The sequence below is a fragment of the Poecile atricapillus genome, chromosome 1 (genome assembly GCF_030490865.1).
Source record: "Poecile atricapillus isolate bPoeAtr1 chromosome 1, bPoeAtr1.hap1, whole genome shotgun sequence".
Classification (NCBI taxonomy): domain Eukaryota; kingdom Metazoa; phylum Chordata; class Aves; order Passeriformes; family Paridae; genus Poecile; species Poecile atricapillus.
The window spans coordinates 132,746,281-132,763,607 of record NC_081249.1 but is presented as its reverse complement, the minus strand read 5'-3'; the positions used below and the strand labels follow the sequence as shown (position 1 = coordinate 132,763,607).

Sequence of the window (17,327 nt, the reverse complement as noted above, 5' to 3'; positions counted from 1 at the left end):
ACCAGCCCTACATTTATTGCCTTCAAGGACCACCACCTAAGTCTACTTGTAGTGGAGACTTCTTTGCACCCAGCTTCTCTTACAGCAGGATCATGGTTTGGTTTGGTGTCTGTGGTAGCTGCTGATTTCCACACAGTCAGGAGTGTTGATCACTAGTAAGTTACAAAAACCACTCGGTCTGACAGTATGGGGTGTCTGAACTTTTAGAGTGTAGTTTGGGCGATTATGCCAAGGGTTTGACACACAAATGAGGGAACATGGCAGATGGAGCAGCTTGGCTGTGGTTCATCAGAGCAGGACTGTCGTCTTAGCCAGCAGGTTCTGGTCAGCAAAACATTTTGCCTCCTTAGGTTTGTCTCCTTGCCCTATGAAAACAGTGTTTTACAGTTATGTAACAAGAGAGAGGCAGTGATTTTTCAGTTCTGATCTACTGAATCCTATTTAATCTTTTCCTACCTATGTCCTGCGGGATTTGGATTATTCCCTTTGCCAGTGTTCATTGAACTTGCTAACAAATGTTTTGTTCAATGTACTATTTCTGCTGACATCTTATTGCTCCCTTTCCTCCCAGTAGCAATGCTAATTATAAACTATACATTGAAAACATTTTCTGCATCCTGGGGAATAATTAAAGATGTCCATAAAATCATTCAACTGAAAAAAAGATATCTTGGTATTTCCGTCTCTCACAAATTCTGTCCATGACTAACTTTATTCCTATTATTTTCTTATAATTTAATTCATAGTTTTCCCTTTGTTGTTGATCGGTGATCAAAGAACAGTGTTACCCCAAGACACCCTGAAATGTAAAAACTTACACTTTTTGCACTTCTACCTATTCAAAGAATTTTTTTTTTTGTTTGTTTGCATCTAGTTAAATAAGTCAGTTTACATGATGATTGAAGATAACAAGGAGAATGAAGACCATGCATCTGAAAGAGGAAGGACAGCCATCATTTTTTCCTTGAAGAATGAAGTTGGAGGACTTGTAAAAGCATTAAAACTCTTTCAGGTGTGTATGTTATGACCATATAATCATCACAGCAGCTCTGCATTTTTAAATAGTAAGGATAGTTTCGGAACACGCTAGAATTAATTACATCCATTTATAAAGGATTTGATTCTTAACCTGACTCCCATTTTGCACCCAAAATTACCTATGAAGGCAAATGAATGCCTCAGAAATTAGATGATGGATGGCTAAAAATCTTATCTGCACTGACTAAACACTGAGAGATGTTTGTCTTTTCCCCTCATGGCAAGAGGACTGGCACTTGATGCTTTTGCTGGGAGTAAGAGGTGGTCTGAAGCCCCTGCTGATGGCAGGTAGACACTTGGGGTGTTGATCTGTACTGTGTTGAGTGCAGTGCCCTTGTCACACTGCCAGCCAGACTTAATGTGGCAGAGGAGCTGCAATTGCACAGCTGCTGGGCAGGTGTTGTGTGAGGAATATGTGCAGCACCACTGTGCTCTGGTGTGTGGCCCTGTGTGTTTTAGCCTGGGGTTTTCTCAATGTTCCTAATATAAAACATACTATTAAATAATTTTTCAGATTAAAGAAAAGTGAAACTAATGCCCTGAAAACTACTGCTTTTAAATCCCTTGCTTGCTTGTGAGATAATTATATGGTGACTTGATTGGCATTTTGGTGAATTTTGCTAATTCGCTTCCTATGGGGAGGATGAAAGAAAAAAGTCTATGAATTCAAATCTCCTGACTGTGTCTTTATGTGCTTCCTGAAGGTAAATAAAACTGAAAGAACACAGGTTCTCTTTCATTTCCTTCTGAACAGAAAATCAAACCTTTTCCCCCCCTTCAATAAGCAAACTGCTATCAAGAGATCCAATTAACTTAAACAGCTTCATAGAAGTAGTGAAGAGTTCACAGCAGTAGAATATTAGTTTGAAAAACTATTGTAACTTTTAGTCAATTTTTTTTAGCCTATCTCTTTGAGAACATTACTTCTTACCAAACAGGAGAAGCATGTAAATCTGGTACATATTGAGTCACGGAAGTCCAAGAGACGAGATTCTGAGTTTGAGATCTTCGTGGACTGTGACAGTAACAGGGAACAACTGAATGAGATCTTCCAGCTCCTGAAATCCCACGTCAATGTTCTCTCTGTGAGCCCAACAGAGCATTTCAATGTCCAGGAAGACGGTAGGTACAAAAGGCAGTTATGATGAAAATGCACTTCCAAATGAGTTGGTTTGGAATTCTTTTAAGGTTGTCCACACCTGCACTTGTGTAGTGTCTTCAGGCACTTGCTACCAGGTACCTGTTTCTGTGTTAGGTGTGAATGTAGTCTGGCTGTCACCTGGAAGTTCAGGCTGTGTCAGGCTGCTACAAATTGTGTGTCTGCTGTCTGTGCTCCTGCCCCTCCCCAGCACAGCCCAGCTGGTGCCAGTGGGAGTCCTGCATCTGTGCAGGTCAAAGCAGGCTGGCCTCTAGGCAAAGTCTGAGTGCAGGGCTTGAGTACACCACAGTGGCAGAGGCGTAATACAGATCCCAGTTCACTTCAGACACTGGGGAGAGTGGAAGATGGATTCTGCAATTTCCTCATTTAATTCTTGATTTTATTATCTTTATTACCCACTTTTAATCATAACTAGCTATTAGTATGACAGAGGTGCCTTCTACCTTTAGATCCTACATGTGTTTACCTTTACTTTTAATTAAAGAGATGCCTAGAGTTCAGGGCAGTGGGAAGCTGGTCCCAGGTATTTCTCAGTCACTGTTCTTGGGAAGGCGAGATCTGTAGTTCTTGGATAAAATGGCTTACTTTTGCCCTAAGTAAGGAGAAATTCAATCAAAACTGTCTCCTGACCCTTTTTAAGTAAACTGAAGAGCATCGAGGCAGAAAAACAGTGTATTAACTGCTCTGCCAGGAGCTTGGCGAAAACTCTCTTAGGCTAAAAATAACCCCAAAGCAGTTGGTAACAAAACTATAATGATGCACCTCTCTCAGGCAGCAGAGCCTCTTCTCCCCCAGGCCCCTCAAGGCAAAGCTGGATGCTTCCCATGTACATAACCACAGAGAAACATCATTTCCCATGGTCAGTAAAGCAGGATGAGAGGACTCTAACCTGCTCCCACTCTGCCCAGGGAACCACAGGCAAATCGCTTCCATTCTCCTTCGCACTCTTTATGCTCTACAAGATTCCCTGCAGCTGTACACAGGGAGACCTTGTCTCCATGGGATCCTCTAGATGCTACTCTAACTACAGCAGAGAAACCCACGTTAACTTTCCTTCCCAGAGGCTCTGGGGTTGGCTGTGCTCTACAGGCAGACTGTGGCAGTGACTGAGGAGGAAGTGTGAGCTGGAGGCTGGTGCCAGATAGGCAGAGGACTCTCTTGTCTTATTCATTCCCATTTTACTCATTTATAGAGTGAGCTGTAACTGCCATAGCCATACTTGAAAGTAGCGTTTCCTCCCTTGGCGTGCTCAGTGTTATTAATAACCTTGTGGATTCCATGCCTTCCGTAGACATGGAGAATGTTCCCTGGTTTCCAAAGAAGATCTCAGATTTGGATAAGTGTGCAAACCGGGTGCTGATGTATGGGTCTGACTTGGATGCCGACCATCCCGTAAGTGTTTTTCCCTCCCTACACCCAGTCCATAGTTGGAAATATACTCTGTGGAGCTGACATAAAAAAACTGCAGCTTTTCCTCCTCCCTCTTCTCTCTCTCAATGGCATCTTTGGGGGTCTGGGCACCTTCTCTTGAAGATTTCATGTCTCTTTCTTTGTTCAGAGAAGACTGACTGAGTTCAGTTCCTGTGCTTTTCTGCAGGGTTTACCTGTGCAAGAACTCCAGGTCTGGGCCTTGAGTGGTCACATACAAATGAAAGAAGCTAAAAAAAAGTGCTATTTTGAGGCAGACTTTCTTCCTCCTCTTTCTTCCTTACTGGAGAAACCAAACTGGTATTTCAGCAGTGAAAATGGGAAATTTGTTTTGTAATTTTGAATAATCATGCAAATAACAAACTTTGTGTAAATACTGATATGACTAAAATGAATCTTTCTCTACAGAATATATAGTTGCACAAACCAGCTGATTCTTACTTTGGAGTATTTTCTTACTTCACATTCATTAAACATTTCAGACAGCAGCTGTGGGTTTCCTACCCTTTCCTTTCATTCTTACACATCACACTTTTCTGTTCTCCAACTGAAGAAATGCCAAGTGTCCTGTTAAAAATGGATTTATTTATTATGGCTTGGAAACTCATTGAACTGTTTTCCTTTCTCCCCACCAGGGTTTCAAAGACAATGTCTACCGCAAGAGGAGAAAGTATTTTGCAGACCTGGCTATGAACTACAAACAGTAAGCTTGAATTCTTCCAGAAGAAGCCTTCTAGGTGCTCTGAAATACTAGCAGAGTGGACTGTGAGGAGCTCACCTTCCTGGGCTCACATCAGGCTGAGACATGCAGGGTCAGCTCAGGAATCAGAGCCAGGGAGGTGAAAGGAAGGGAGATGTAAGGCAAGATGAGAAGATAGAGTGAGGCAGGTCTGGTCAATCTGAGGCCGTGTGGCGTGGCCAGCTGCTCTGCAAAGGAGAGGGAGGGGAGGCAAATCCCAATATACAGCCCAGTGACCACTGAGAATAAACTTTCTGAGCAAATGTTAATACTTGAATTTTCTTTCCTGGTTCAAACTGGCATGTGTGATGTGTAGATAAGAAGGTTTCTGTGAAAAGAAATTCCAAGAGCTTCTGTCTTTAGAGCTGCTTCTTGGTGGGGGGGGGGGTGGAGCTCTTAAAGCAGTAAGAGTTTCATAACTCAGTGCTGTAATTTCTTTCAAAATGTGATTTTCATGTGGCCTGATTGAATTTAGGTGTGAAATTCCTCAACTGAAAATGACCTAGAAAAGGTCTGTACTTAAAATATTAAACTGTTTAATGCAACTGGTTACTACAGTCCTGAGTTGATTACTGTTAAAGTGTTGTTGACAGTGATTCATGGAAAGAATTTTCCATGCCAGTTCCCTGGCTGGCAACTGTAACACAGTGGTAACACTGCCCTTGCCAAAATCCACTTTATACAAGGTCCTGAGGACTAAATAGGAAAGAAAGACTAAAATTAATATGCTCAGACAAGCACTTGTCTCCTCTGCACAGAAGCATGATTTTTATCTGATGTGTATATTTAGCTGCTGTCACACAATATGTTGTTAATTTAGGGAATTCTCTTTTCCTAAAACAAATTAAAAAGGTAACAGAAAATAATTGCAGACTTAGAAATCCAACACTGAAAAGGATGTGTTATCAGCTCCTGAAGCAGTGAAGAGATTATGCAGGTATTTTAAACCTTACTCTTGGCATTAAACAATTAGGAAACTGTTTACAGAACCAACACTTAAAGTGAGGTCAATGCAAAGATTCCTGACAACTGGTTAAAGTGAAAAAAAAGACAAGTCCTTAGACTAAAGGTTTTCCAGGACATAGGCCAGATCTCACTGTGTATTTGACAGAATCTAGTGTCAGGTGTCACAGTGATAGAGGTGTTAAATACTAGTAGTAGGTAATGGAGTCACCTCTTATTAGCCTTTTACTAAGGAGTGCCCTTTCTTCTTCTTCTCCTTGCAGTGGTGACCCAATTCCCAAGATTGAATTCACTGAGGAGGAGATCAAGACTTGGGGGACTGTGTACCGAGAGCTTAACAATCTTTACCCAACTTATGCCTGTAGAGAGTACCTTAAAAACCTACCCTTGCTCACCAAACACTGTGGGTACAGGGAAGACAATATCCCCCAGCTGGAGGATGTGTCTCGCTTTTTGAAAGGTAATGTGCTGGTTTTCTAATACTTTCTAATTTTCAGAATAAATGGAGGTCCACTGCAAATCCCACTATTTTGTGGGCACAAGGAAACATCCTTGGTGACTTGTATTCATTCTGGTCCTTTAAGAGGCCTTTTGGCCAACTGTGTTTTAATGCATTGTGTCTTCAATGCATGCAGTGACATTTGAGAGGCAGTGACTGAAAAGATTGTTAGGATTGGCTAAGGAGATACCTGGCTGTATTGTTGACTCAAGGCATGGAATCCTAGGAAATCCATTGGCACAGAGGTAGGGCCATTTTAAAAAATGTTGCTCATTCTCAAGCCTAGGCCTAATTTTTATAATTGTGCCTCATTTTCCTGCAGGCTTTTGAGCTAAGGTAGTGCCATGGCTGTCACCTCAGTTCCATCAGGAAAGCTGACAACGTTGTGCATCCTATGCTAAACTAATACACAGTTTCTCTGTTCACTTTCAGAGCGTACAGGCTTCACCATTCGCCCTGTTGCTGGATATCTGTCTCCCAGAGACTTCTTGGCAGGATTAGCATTCAGAGTTTTTCACTGCACTCAATATGTCAGACACAGCTCGGACCCTCTCTATACACCAGAGCCGTGAGTCATTTAATCTTGTGGTAGAATTTGAGAGAAAGTTTTCAAACTTGCTTGCCCAGAGCCAAATCACTGAAAACCTGTTCAAGAACACCAGCAAAAAACTGATTTTTAGGGTGCTGAAGACTCAGCCTTCACGTTGAATGTAGTGAAGTTGCAACATGCTGAAGCGCCACCTTTGTAAGTGCAGGATTTTCAAAAGTACGGCATGTTATTGGAGATGTCTTACTAATATCACTGTGTGCAGGTAGTTTAATATCCTACAGCCTTACAAATGGGGAGCTCAGACTTTAATTTTAGGCACTTTCATTTGAAAATCTGATTTTATGCATTTTATATAGGGTCAGTATGATCTGCTCAGTTGCTTTCAAAGAAAGCCGAAGAAATTTTCTGTCGTTTGGGTAACAAAGTTTAATGCAAGACATTGTATCTGTTCAGTGGTGCTGCTTTTTCATTTTGCTACAAAGACAAATCATGAGATCTCTTTTTTTGTTTCTTTTTCCAGTGATACCTGCCATGAGCTCCTAGGCCATGTCCCTCTTTTGGCTGAACCCAGTTTTGCTCAGTTCTCCCAGGAAATTGGTCTTGCATCACTTGGGGCATCAGATGAGGCTGTCCAAAAACTGGCAACGGTTAGTGTTTGAGTGTCTGGGGATTCCATCAAAAGCTTTGTGCTTTACTAGGCTGATCCCATGCCATCGAATAAATTTGGAGCTTCAAGTCAATGTTAGCCACACCAGCTGCTATATCTATGTGTTTCACTGGTCCCTGAATTTTAAAGCATGAAAAAATTTTCCATGCTAGGAAAAAAAAAAACACTTTAAAGTTGATATGACTGGTATTTTTCTTCACTCTACTGTCAAATAATGGTTCAGCTTCAAGTGGTAATTACTCCTTGCAGACTGAAATTCTATGGTCTATTTCTTTCAGACAAAGTCTTCTTTCTTCTGGGGAACATGATTCAATGATTTGAAAGTGTTCTATTTCTTTAATGTGTAGAATGACTTGGAACTATATGGTATTGAATGTGGTGAGTGCTAGCATTAGATACTTTTCAGTCAAGAAATTTAAATAACATAAACTTAACTAATTTTCTGGATATAAGTCTCTGGATGCCTTGGCAAGAGTATTTTAAGATTAAAAGTAAATTTAGATGAAAAATAATTGGTACCAGTTACGCAAGAACTAGCTTGCTGATTTTTAAAATTTCTTTTCCCATCTCATGTAGCTAGAGGTAAAACTTGTACTATCTTCAGGGGGAGCAGAACTAAGCCATCTATGAAAATGGTGTTCCTTCCTGTATAGCTGCAGAAATCCTGAAATCCAGTGAACTGAATTCAGTGTCTTTAATTTTACAGCACACTGAGAAAATGAGAAATGAACTGCAGTGGGCTGTTCTCACTCACTCAGAGATCCTCTCTATCCAGCGTTCATTTTATGTTGTGATTTCATGTCAGTATTTTGCAAAACAGATTTATACCTCAGTGTTTGCACTGGCATTAGCATCTTCCAGCCCGGCTGGGTGATCTATAACATCCACCTTTATTACGAGAAACATGCTGTCCTTCATCCTTCCATTCTGGCTTTCTTCCTCTTTAAATATCTGTGGATAACTGAGTGATAACTACCTGGTATTTGCAACTATTTGATGCTACCTACAAATAGAAATGCTCCCATCTGGTTCCCCACAGCATCTTTGATGAAGGCTGAATTGTTTTACTTCCTTCTCTATTTCAGTGCTACTTCTTTACGGTAGAGTTTGGCTTGTGCAAGCAAGAGGGACAGCTGCGAGTTTATGGAGCTGGCTTGCTCTCTTCGATTAGTGAGCTCAAGGTAAGAACGGCTACTGCTTGTTTGCCTCTTTTCTTTGTACCTCATTATTATTTTCACTGTTTCCCCCTGCTTTTTATGAAGTATAATTCCTTGATGTTGTAGTTAGGTAACTATTTTCAGATTAAAGCTTTGTTGGTTCAGATTCTGAAAATATTGCTCTTGTTTATACACAAGCCTCGTGTCTGTGGAGTCCCTTTTCTCACACAGGCTGGCAGAATATGACCCTTCAGAATAATTAAGTTTGTTAGGTGTTAAACACTGTTCATCTGCAGATAAAACTTTCAATGCATTAAAATTATCTCACATAATCCTTTTTATTCATTTTATCACATGTCATCTTCGCCCTGAATTCTTGGATGGTGATATTTCTCTGGCCCGTGATAACACGTTACCAGCACTCACTCTCTGACAGCGCCAAAGTCAAGCCTTTTGATCCAAAGGTCACCTGCAAGCAAGACTGTCTCATTACAACTTTCCAGGAGGTTTACTTTGTTTCTGAAAGTTTTGAAGAAGCAAAGGAAAAGATGAGGTACAGATTCTGCCCCCCTCTCCTACCCGCTTCTTTTCATAAAAACAGATTTGGTTTTGTATACCTCTCTGTAGCAGCACCAAACCCTTTTATTTTTATCACAGTTTTTAAACTGTTTTTCCAGAGTATTCAAATTTTGGTCAGTATTTTCTTGATCTTTCAGGTACTGGGTAGGAGATTATTAGGACTATTTTAAAGTAATTTAGAAAAGAGGGTATTGATACTGGCTGCATATGCAGAATGTGTTTGTGCTTTATGTCTTGTTTATAACACCCTCTTTTAGTTGTAACACACTTTTTATTCTTTTTTTTTAATCCCAACAGAGAGTTTGCAAAAACCATCAAGCGCCCCTTTGGGGTGAAGTACAATCCCTACACTCAGAGTGTGCAGATCCTGAAAGACACAAAAAGCATTGCCAGCGTGGTGAACGAGCTGCGCCATGAGCTGGACATTGTCAGCGATGCCCTCAGCAAGATGGGAAAGCAGCTGGAAGTTTAACACCCTGTCAGCACTGTGGTGCAAGCCAATTCTTCCCTTCTCCCCACTGATTTCTTTCTAGGCATATAGTGTGTTGCATGCATAACTCACTCCTTTACACAAGGAAAAGTGAACGGCCCTTAAGAAAGACTATAACAATTTTATCTAGTTGCTCTCTGTAAATTTCCTCACATAAATGCATTCCTCCATCCCCTTTAGGTAAAAAAAGGTCCAGAGTTTCCTTTTAGAAGCTTGTAGGGGAGTAGAGAAATTGTTAGACTGGAGAAAAAGTGTGATCTGTGGATCAGGGCTGGGATCAGATGCTGCAGGATGTGGCTTATGAGACAAAAATGGTGCAATTCACCCTAGGGAGAATTAAATTTCTGACTTCAGCAGTCTATGCTACTGATTGTATAGGGCTGAAGACTTGACAGTGTAGAAGCTGTGGTAATTCAGTGTTTCAAAGTCTGTGCTACTAAGTTTGAAATTTGAATGATTACAATGCAGGCACCAGGACACAAATAGCTGGAGGTTCAACATGGTAAAAGGGAGGGGTCAAATCTTGCTTTCAAAGGGATTATTCTTGCCACAAAGAGTTGCAAATGTGCTGTTTGGCATTCTTCTAAAATAAGGCAGAGATACAGCTGTTGCATGAAAACCTAACTACGTTTATTTTAAGAAATTTGCTATTGGCTAAGTCAGGATTTTTGTTGCTGTCCTTGATATTGCACCTGAGGGAAGACCTTTCCTTACAGAGGTACCATTTGCCTTTTTCTTGATCGAATTAATTTAGCAAAAAATACAGAAAACCATCAAGCATTGACTTAGCAAAAAGCCTAAAACCATTTCCAAACTGCAACTTCATATTCAAAATAGCTTAATTGGCTCTAAAAGAACATCAAAGTTTTAAATAACGCCTAAAGGTCATAGACCGCTGTGCTTTATGTAAAAACAAATGTCCTGTTGATTGCTGAGCCACTTTTTTGACCTGCACAAGCTGCAAAAATATACATTTTGTTTCTTCTTTACCTGACCACCTTAATTTCCTATCAATCAAACTATAACTAAAAGGCCCAAGCATTTCAGAGGAATTTTGTGGCTATGAAGGCAACAAACTCCCTTGTAGTGTAAAGCATGCCTGACTCCAAAGAGCGCTTTAGAAGTGCTGGGAAGCAGTGTACTGCTGAATTGTCTGCATTGCCTGTGTTGAGGGTCCCACTGTTCCAAGCACCCTGTGGAGCTGTGCAAAGCTTCTGCTGCCCCTCTCCTGGCCTGGACATGTGTGCAGGTTGTGAGACATTTGAGGGGGGGATCTGTGATGTCCAGCGTGTATTTAGCAGCACCCTAGGCACTGGGTTTTTTCATGAGTAGATCTTATGAGGAAATTCAGAAAGTGCACTGGAAGAGTGGTCTGAAATCTTAAACACACTGGAGATGCTAGTCCAGGATTTTGAGAACTTGAAAGGACTTTCATGAAACCTCTGTGCTTGAAATTAGGTTGAGTTCCATATGCTTTCTAGTAGATCACCTCTGCTCCATAAGCAATTGCCAGGCCAACCTCTTGAAGAATACTCACTGTTTAAACCAATATTAGATTGTTTTTTATGTGGCTATTAACCCACTATAACTTTGTTTCAAAGAGCATCTAATATGTAGAATTAAGGTCTACAACATTAATGGCTTGCATTATACTTAATTTAAAAATAGATTTTAGGAAGTTTGTCTTTCTAAAGAAGAAACCTTCTAAGTGAGTAGTAAGGGATGATTTGTTTCGTCTGCTTCTGTGATAACAGTTAATATTCAGCTACAGTTTTAACAATATTGGATTTATGATGTTTTTGAAATATACATAGTCTGCGCTACTTCAAACCTTGTCTGAACTATGTATACATTTCTTAAACTTGTTAAATTAGCACTTGCTTTCAAATACTTTGTAAAAACAGCAGTTGTATCTTTATTTGCATTTGTGTAGCAAAAGAAAAAGTAACCTGCTAGAAGTAACACCGAGAGGATGCACCTCCACGGCACTAGGCACTAGCAACGTGTGTTTGGATTCACCCATTCAAACCTTCTGTAACATGGTGATAATTTAAGTACTTTAAACCATTGTGGAAGCTTAAATGTCAACGAAATAAAGGAGTGGCTGGTAATTATTAGAATCACCGAAGCCCTTTAATTCGGCACCTTAGCAATAAATATGAGAGGAAAGCTCATGTCTGTATGAACAATTTGATGGTATAAACGTCTTTGCAATGGGTCCCAAGGTCCCTGCTGGCTCTGGGCAGCGGGTTCGTGGCAGAGCCCAGGCAGCCGGCACAAACAAGGGAATGCACAGCCTGGGTTTCTGAGCTTTGGGGTAAAACAGTAAGTTCGAGGGGGAATATGTGGTAGGCGGTTCGGGAAGGCCGTACCTTCCTAGTGCCTCAGCCAGTGGGGAAAGGAAGAGGGCAATATGTGGCCGGGAATTAGGCTAAAAAAAGGCTGTTCCTTCCGAAACCTGAGAGAGAAAACCCCGCAGCTCTCTCCCTTTATTCGGACAAAGTCGCAGGACTCCTCTGTCTCCTTTTTTTGGACATAAACCTCTGACATTTGTGGATTTTCCTGGCAGACACGAAGCGCTCGCTCGCGGCCGGCCGTTCCCTGCCCGGTTCAGGCTCTGCCCGCCCGTGATCCCGCCCCGTACCCGCCCCTTCCTGCCCGGCCCGCGGGCGGCGGGAAGCGCCGGGCGCCGCCGGCCCCATGCCATGGAGTCCCAGCTCTTCGCCTGGGTGAGTGGGCCCTCGGCACGGCCCGGGGGGCCGGGATCTCCTGCTGTCCGGGGGCGGGAGGGTGGCAGAGCGGCTGCTCGCCCTCCCGGGATGCTGTGACGCTCGGCCCGGGGGAGCGGGGCCGCGGTATCCCCGCCCCGCAGGGAAACAACGCCGCGGTTCACCTGGTGGGCACAGCGGGTCTGAGAGCCGCGGAAGGGACATCCCTCACGCTGGGCAGCCCCATTTGCTCCGCGGGGCCATAGTTGGTGCCGGCTCGCCCGCCCGGGCAGGGCAGCTGGAGCGGTGCTGGCGTTGGGATAGCCGCGTGTGGCTCTCGGCCCCTCGGGTCCTTCTGCGCCTCATCTGCCTGGCTTTGAAGGCTTGAAAAGTCATTGCGAGTTACAGGCTAAAACGGGAGGCTGTGACATGTCTTTTTAAAAAGAATTACGCCTGTACGGCAGTACCACGCTCTAAAGCGCCTATCTCCCAGCAGCTGTGGCTGTGGGACAGCGCCTCGATGTGCCCGCGCAGCGCCGCTGCCGGCACCTCCTCCACCTGCTGGCTCTGGGCTGGGCCGAGCGGCCTGGCGAGCCTGCGTGAAGCGGCGGTGTTTCTGTGGCTACGAAACGTTTGTCGCTGAATGCGGCCTTTTATTGATTTAATTTCGGGAGAGGTGGAGGGAAAATTGAGAGCAGATGGGCAGGGGAAGTACGGGCGAAGTAGGGAAAGTATTTCCGAGGGATCACTGGCTGGGAACATTGTGGGTGTGGAGTGTTGCTGTTACTGCGCTGTGTGGGATGGGGAAGGTTATGGTATCTCTTTTTGTGACTGAAGGTTGAACTGTTGGACGCAGAGCTGAAGTTGACTAAGAAATTCCCTGACTTGTTACCATGTTGACAGTTGCTGCTTTCCATGGTGTGTTTAGTAGCTACAGTTTTATCCCTGTTAATTTATACTGCCTATAATTGCTATATTTCATTTGGACCGCTTAATTTGAAACACTTAATTAATGAGGTGTAAATGTTTCTGATTTACTTGTTTAGGTTCCAGAACAAGGTAGCATGTCTTTCTGCTCTCATTTTGGAGGTAGCCTGCCAGAAAGCCAGAAAGCACCCTTAACTATAGCAAAGTTGGGACACTGCTGGTCTGTAATCCTGGGAATCAGGGGATTTTTAGGAGCGGGTTAACCCATGGCGTATCCCAAATATGCTTGTTTGTCCCTGGGAGCATATGTGTGCTTCTTTTGTTAACTTTCAAAAAAAAAAGTTATTTTTCTGTGTGCTTTTGAAGGGTGCAAACAGCTATGGACAACTTGGTCTCGGTCATAAAGAGGATGTGCTGGTTCCTCAGGCCCTGAAAGATGTTTCCTGCAAATGTCAAGACGTTGTAAGCATTGCTGGAGGAGGGGGACATTCTGCAGTTATCACTGGTAAAAACACGGCTCTTGCTCGTGGTGTTTGGCTTTTAATCGTTATTTTTTTTTTTTTTTTTTGGTGTGCTTCCCTGTTGGTTCAGTGCTGCCACCTCTCTGTGGCTGCTGTTTCTGAGCAAGTACAATCCTTAGCTGCAAATCAGCTGCCTCTACTCCCAGTTAACTCAATATTTGGGGAAATTGGGGACATTCCGGTTGCTCATATATTGTGTGGTCACTTTGTGGCAGTGTGAGGACTGTTTCTTCAGCTGTTTCTTTCATACAAAGAAGCTAAATTTTCTGTATTGAGGATGGGGAGTGGGAAGGAGGAGTCAGAGGTTATTCAATCTTAAGAAGTGTTAAGGTAAGCACTAGGACATAACATCTGGCCCTTGAAGGGTTCTGCTATATGCCACAGCTAATTGTGGTAAAGAAGGAATACAGACAGATGTGAACATGATAAAAAAGTTTATCTTAAATGATAAGCGTTATCTTAATTGATAAGATGCTTTATCAAGCATCTTAGTGTGAGAGGTGCCTATCTTACCATACAAATTGTCTCCCTTGACAGACCTAGCTCTCCATAGCTGCAGTTACTCAGAGGTGTTTCTGATGCATCAGAAACAACTGTTTCTCTTACTTTTTATTTGATTGCAGTGCCTAAAATGACGCGTAATCACTGTCCTTGTTTGTCACAGGATCTAACAGATGTAGGTTTCTCTTTTTAGTCTGTGAAGTGGAATGCAATTTGTTTTTGTTTTTGGTTTGGGTTTTTTTTTTTTTTTCTTCCAGGTACAGGACAACTCTTTGTATGTGGCCACAACAAAAATGGACAGTTGGGATTGAATCACACAGAGGATGTGCTCTGTTTTACTTTGTGCACTGCCCTGTCTGGCTTTTGTGTGAAACAAGTTGCATGTGGCTGGGATTTTACAATCATATTAGTAGGTAAGTCTATCTCTAAGAGCTGAAGAAATATCTTGATGTAGCAAACATGCTGAAAGTTCCAAAATGCTATTGCTTGTGTGATTTGAGGGAGCGGGACAAGTCTGAGAAGAGGTCCACGGGAACCTCAGGAAAATCAACAAGCTCAAGTGCAAGGTGCTGCACCTGAGTCAGGACAGCTCCCGGTATCAACAGAGGCTGGGGATGAAGGGATGGAGAGCAGCCCTGCCCAGAAGGGCTTGGAGGTGCTGTGGGTGAGAGGCTGGACATGACCCAGCCATGGACACTCCCAGCCCAGAGAGCCAAATGTGCCCTGGGCTGCATCCAGAGCCCCATGGGCAGCAGGGCAACGGGGGGATTCTGCCCCTGTGCTCTGCTCTGGTGAGACCTCACCTGCAGTTCTGCATCAGCTCTGGGGTCCCAGCACAGGAAGGACAGGGACCTGCTGGGGTGAGTCCAGAGATGATCAGAGGGATGGAGCACCTCTCCTATGATCAAAGACTGAGAGAGTTGGGGCTGTTAAGCATGGAGAAGGTCCTAACCCTGGACAAATTCTCTTAGCCTTATATGGAATTTGGTTTAGCCATGAATTCAGGATTTAGCTGTTCTCTGAAACATGACATATTTGAAAGATGGCTTTCACTTTACAGCAAATGTTACTGATAATCACATTCAAAAATTCTCTAAGAGTAATGGATTCAGAACTTGTTTGCGGCTCATTATCAAGTACCCAATCATGACATCCATAATCAATCTTAGTAGTATCCTACTTGAGTAGTCCCATCCAGATGAGAAATCCCTCTGACCTCAGTGGAACAGAGTGAATAGTAAGGTGCTACCTTTGATTAAAAGTGGCATAACTGAGGCCATAGTTTTCTGTGTTTTGCACATCAGACATAGATTTGACGAAGGAACTATTGTAATTATACTGCCTTGTATTGTATGGTGCATTGTGGTCACAAAGCAGCACAGCCCCATCATAAACTGAAGGCTGCACCTGCCCTGGGACATCTGTGATAGAAATGACCTTGTAGCAACCTTTCAGAACCTTAAAGGAACCACAAGACAGCTATGGAGGAACTTTTTACAAAGGCTTGTAGTGACAGGACAAAGGGTGAAGGCTTTAAACTGAAGGAGGACAGGATTAGGTTAGTTAGGAAGTTACTAGGAAGAATCTCTTTCCTGGGAAGGTGGTGAGGCACTGAAACAGGTTGCCTGAGAAGCTGTGAATGCCCCATCCCTGGCAGTGTCTAAGGCCAGGTTGGATGGGGCTCTGAGCAACCTGAGATAGGGTAAGGTGTCCCTGCCCATGGCAGGGGGATTGGAAATGGATGATCTTTAGGACCCTCCCAACCCAAACTGTTCTATGCTTCTATGTGCTGGCACTCACAGGTTTTAAGCTACTTGCCTTGCACGCTAAATCACTCTCTGTGTCCCACTGAACTTGAGACCTTTTCTGGACATGGTGTGTGAGACCAGAAGCCTTTGGCGTCAGGGGCTTTGGGGACATGTAAGGTCATTTCTTGAGCTACTTGGCTGTATTATTGTGCTTGTTATAATGTTACAGTGCTATTGCTCATGGGTTTACTGATCCTGCTCTAACACTTCATTTTTTGCAGGATCTGGCCTAGTGCTGTCCTGTGGGTCAAACTCCTTTGGACAGCTGGGACTTCCTCAAATTTCAGGCCCCTGCTTGATTCCACAAAAGATTGAGGTAAAGATTTAGAAGGTGGTGTGCTTTTTATTGCTTCCAGCAATTTACTGAGGTCATCTGACCTCAATGGGCTTTAAGCCAGACTCTTTAACTAATTTTTTATAGTGCCTATCTTCTACAGATAAGCTTATAAAGTAAAGGCCCAAAGGTGAATTGAAAAGCTAAGGCTGCTTTTCTTGCTGTATGAAGAAGTTTCTCACTTCTAACAGAAAGCTGACTCTTTCACTTTGCAGACAAGAAATTATTTAGTATCATGGCTTATGCCAAATATTCCTTTTTTGTTTTTTTCAATGTAGGAGAAGGAGGGCAGCTGATCCCTTAGGTGACCTCTAGTGAGTAGGAGTTAGTTCACTTGATGTTTCTGTACCCTTGATGTTTCCTGAGAGCATCCACTGCAGTATGGTGCCTTAAAATTTGGTAGTATTGACAGTGCTGATGTGAATCTCTCTCATCCCTCACCAAACTATTCATGCTGAATATTTGCTCTTTTGGTTGGTATCCCTTAAATTCTTGGGCTTGATGCCACCTATTTTAAATACACCTGCTGCTTTTCCACCAAGGATAGGTATCCAGAGGGTGTGCAAAACCCTGCTAAGAGCAAGACAGGATGGGATAGGAGATAACAGAAGGGGGAAACTTCACATTGTTCCTGAGGTCTATTGCTGTGGAGGGAAACTTTCAGGTTTTCTCAGTGGAAAACAAAATTCCATCAGTAACTTGGCAAGACTGAACAGCTTAATGCAACATAGTACTTGCTAACCACCAGTATTTACTGTGGATGTTTTGGTGTAATTCTTGAGGAACACTGAGTTAAGATTGAGAAATAAACATATTTGTATCATCAACATTTCTTCTTTCAGGCAAACATTTTGACTGTGGTTTTTTATTTATTGCCACAACGCTGTACATCCAGTTGCTTGGCTGACTTATTTTTTATTTCTTGAAGATGTTCCCACTAACTTTTGTTGGTCAAAATTTACTTTGCGATACAAAATGGTGATATGCTTTGGGACATGCAGGTTGGAATTGTGAGCGCTATTTTTGTAGTGTTCCACTTCTACTTGGCCTGTTTTGTTTTCAGAGGCACAAAATACAAAAAGCAACTAAATTATAATTTTCGTTTATTTGTGTAGTCTCTCAAAGAGAAGGTAGTGCATATTGCTGCAGGACTGAGACACGCCCTTGCTGCTACAGGTAAGTATGTCATAATTTTAACATATTTTCAGTAACAAATGAAATAGGATTTTAATGTCTTGGAGGAGGAGAGGAAGGAAAAG

At 42.7% G+C, this 17,327-nt stretch overlaps 2 protein-coding genes across 6 annotated transcripts in view; both read left to right on the top strand.

Annotated features, from left to right (window-relative positions):
• The first annotated feature begins 880 nt into the window (after window positions 1-880).
• On the top strand, window positions 881-11,420 carry TPH1 (tryptophan hydroxylase 1). The gene is made up of 10 exons (XM_058829734.1): window positions 881-1,012; window positions 1,977-2,160; window positions 3,489-3,589; window positions 4,261-4,328; window positions 5,591-5,787; window positions 6,259-6,394; window positions 6,897-7,023; window positions 8,129-8,224; window positions 8,620-8,753; window positions 9,077-11,420. The coding sequence occupies exons 1-10, from the start codon at window positions 893-895 to the stop codon at window positions 9,249-9,251; spliced, it is 1,338 nt and encodes a 445-aa protein (XP_058685717.1). The 5' UTR covers window positions 881-892; the 3' UTR covers window positions 9,252-11,420.
• A 500-nt stretch (window positions 11,421-11,920) lies between these two features.
• SERGEF (secretion regulating guanine nucleotide exchange factor) overlaps window positions 11,921-17,327 on the top strand; it is a 141,962-nt gene continuing 136,555 nt past the window's right edge. For 4 of the 5 annotated variants that reach the window (XM_058857562.1, XM_058857569.1, XM_058857555.1 and 1 more), the window contains exons 1-5: window positions 11,921-11,998; window positions 13,271-13,409; window positions 14,184-14,339; window positions 15,956-16,050; window positions 17,184-17,244. In XM_058857562.1, the coding sequence (XP_058713545.1) occupies window positions 11,975-11,998; window positions 13,271-13,409; window positions 14,184-14,339; window positions 15,956-16,050; window positions 17,184-17,244 (475 nt within the window). In that variant the 5' untranslated portion in view covers window positions 11,921-11,974. Of the gene's footprint in view, window positions 11,999-13,270; window positions 13,410-14,183; window positions 14,340-15,955; window positions 16,051-17,183; window positions 17,245-17,327 lie in introns of those variants that run through there. The other variant, XM_058857586.1, reaches the window with a different exon arrangement.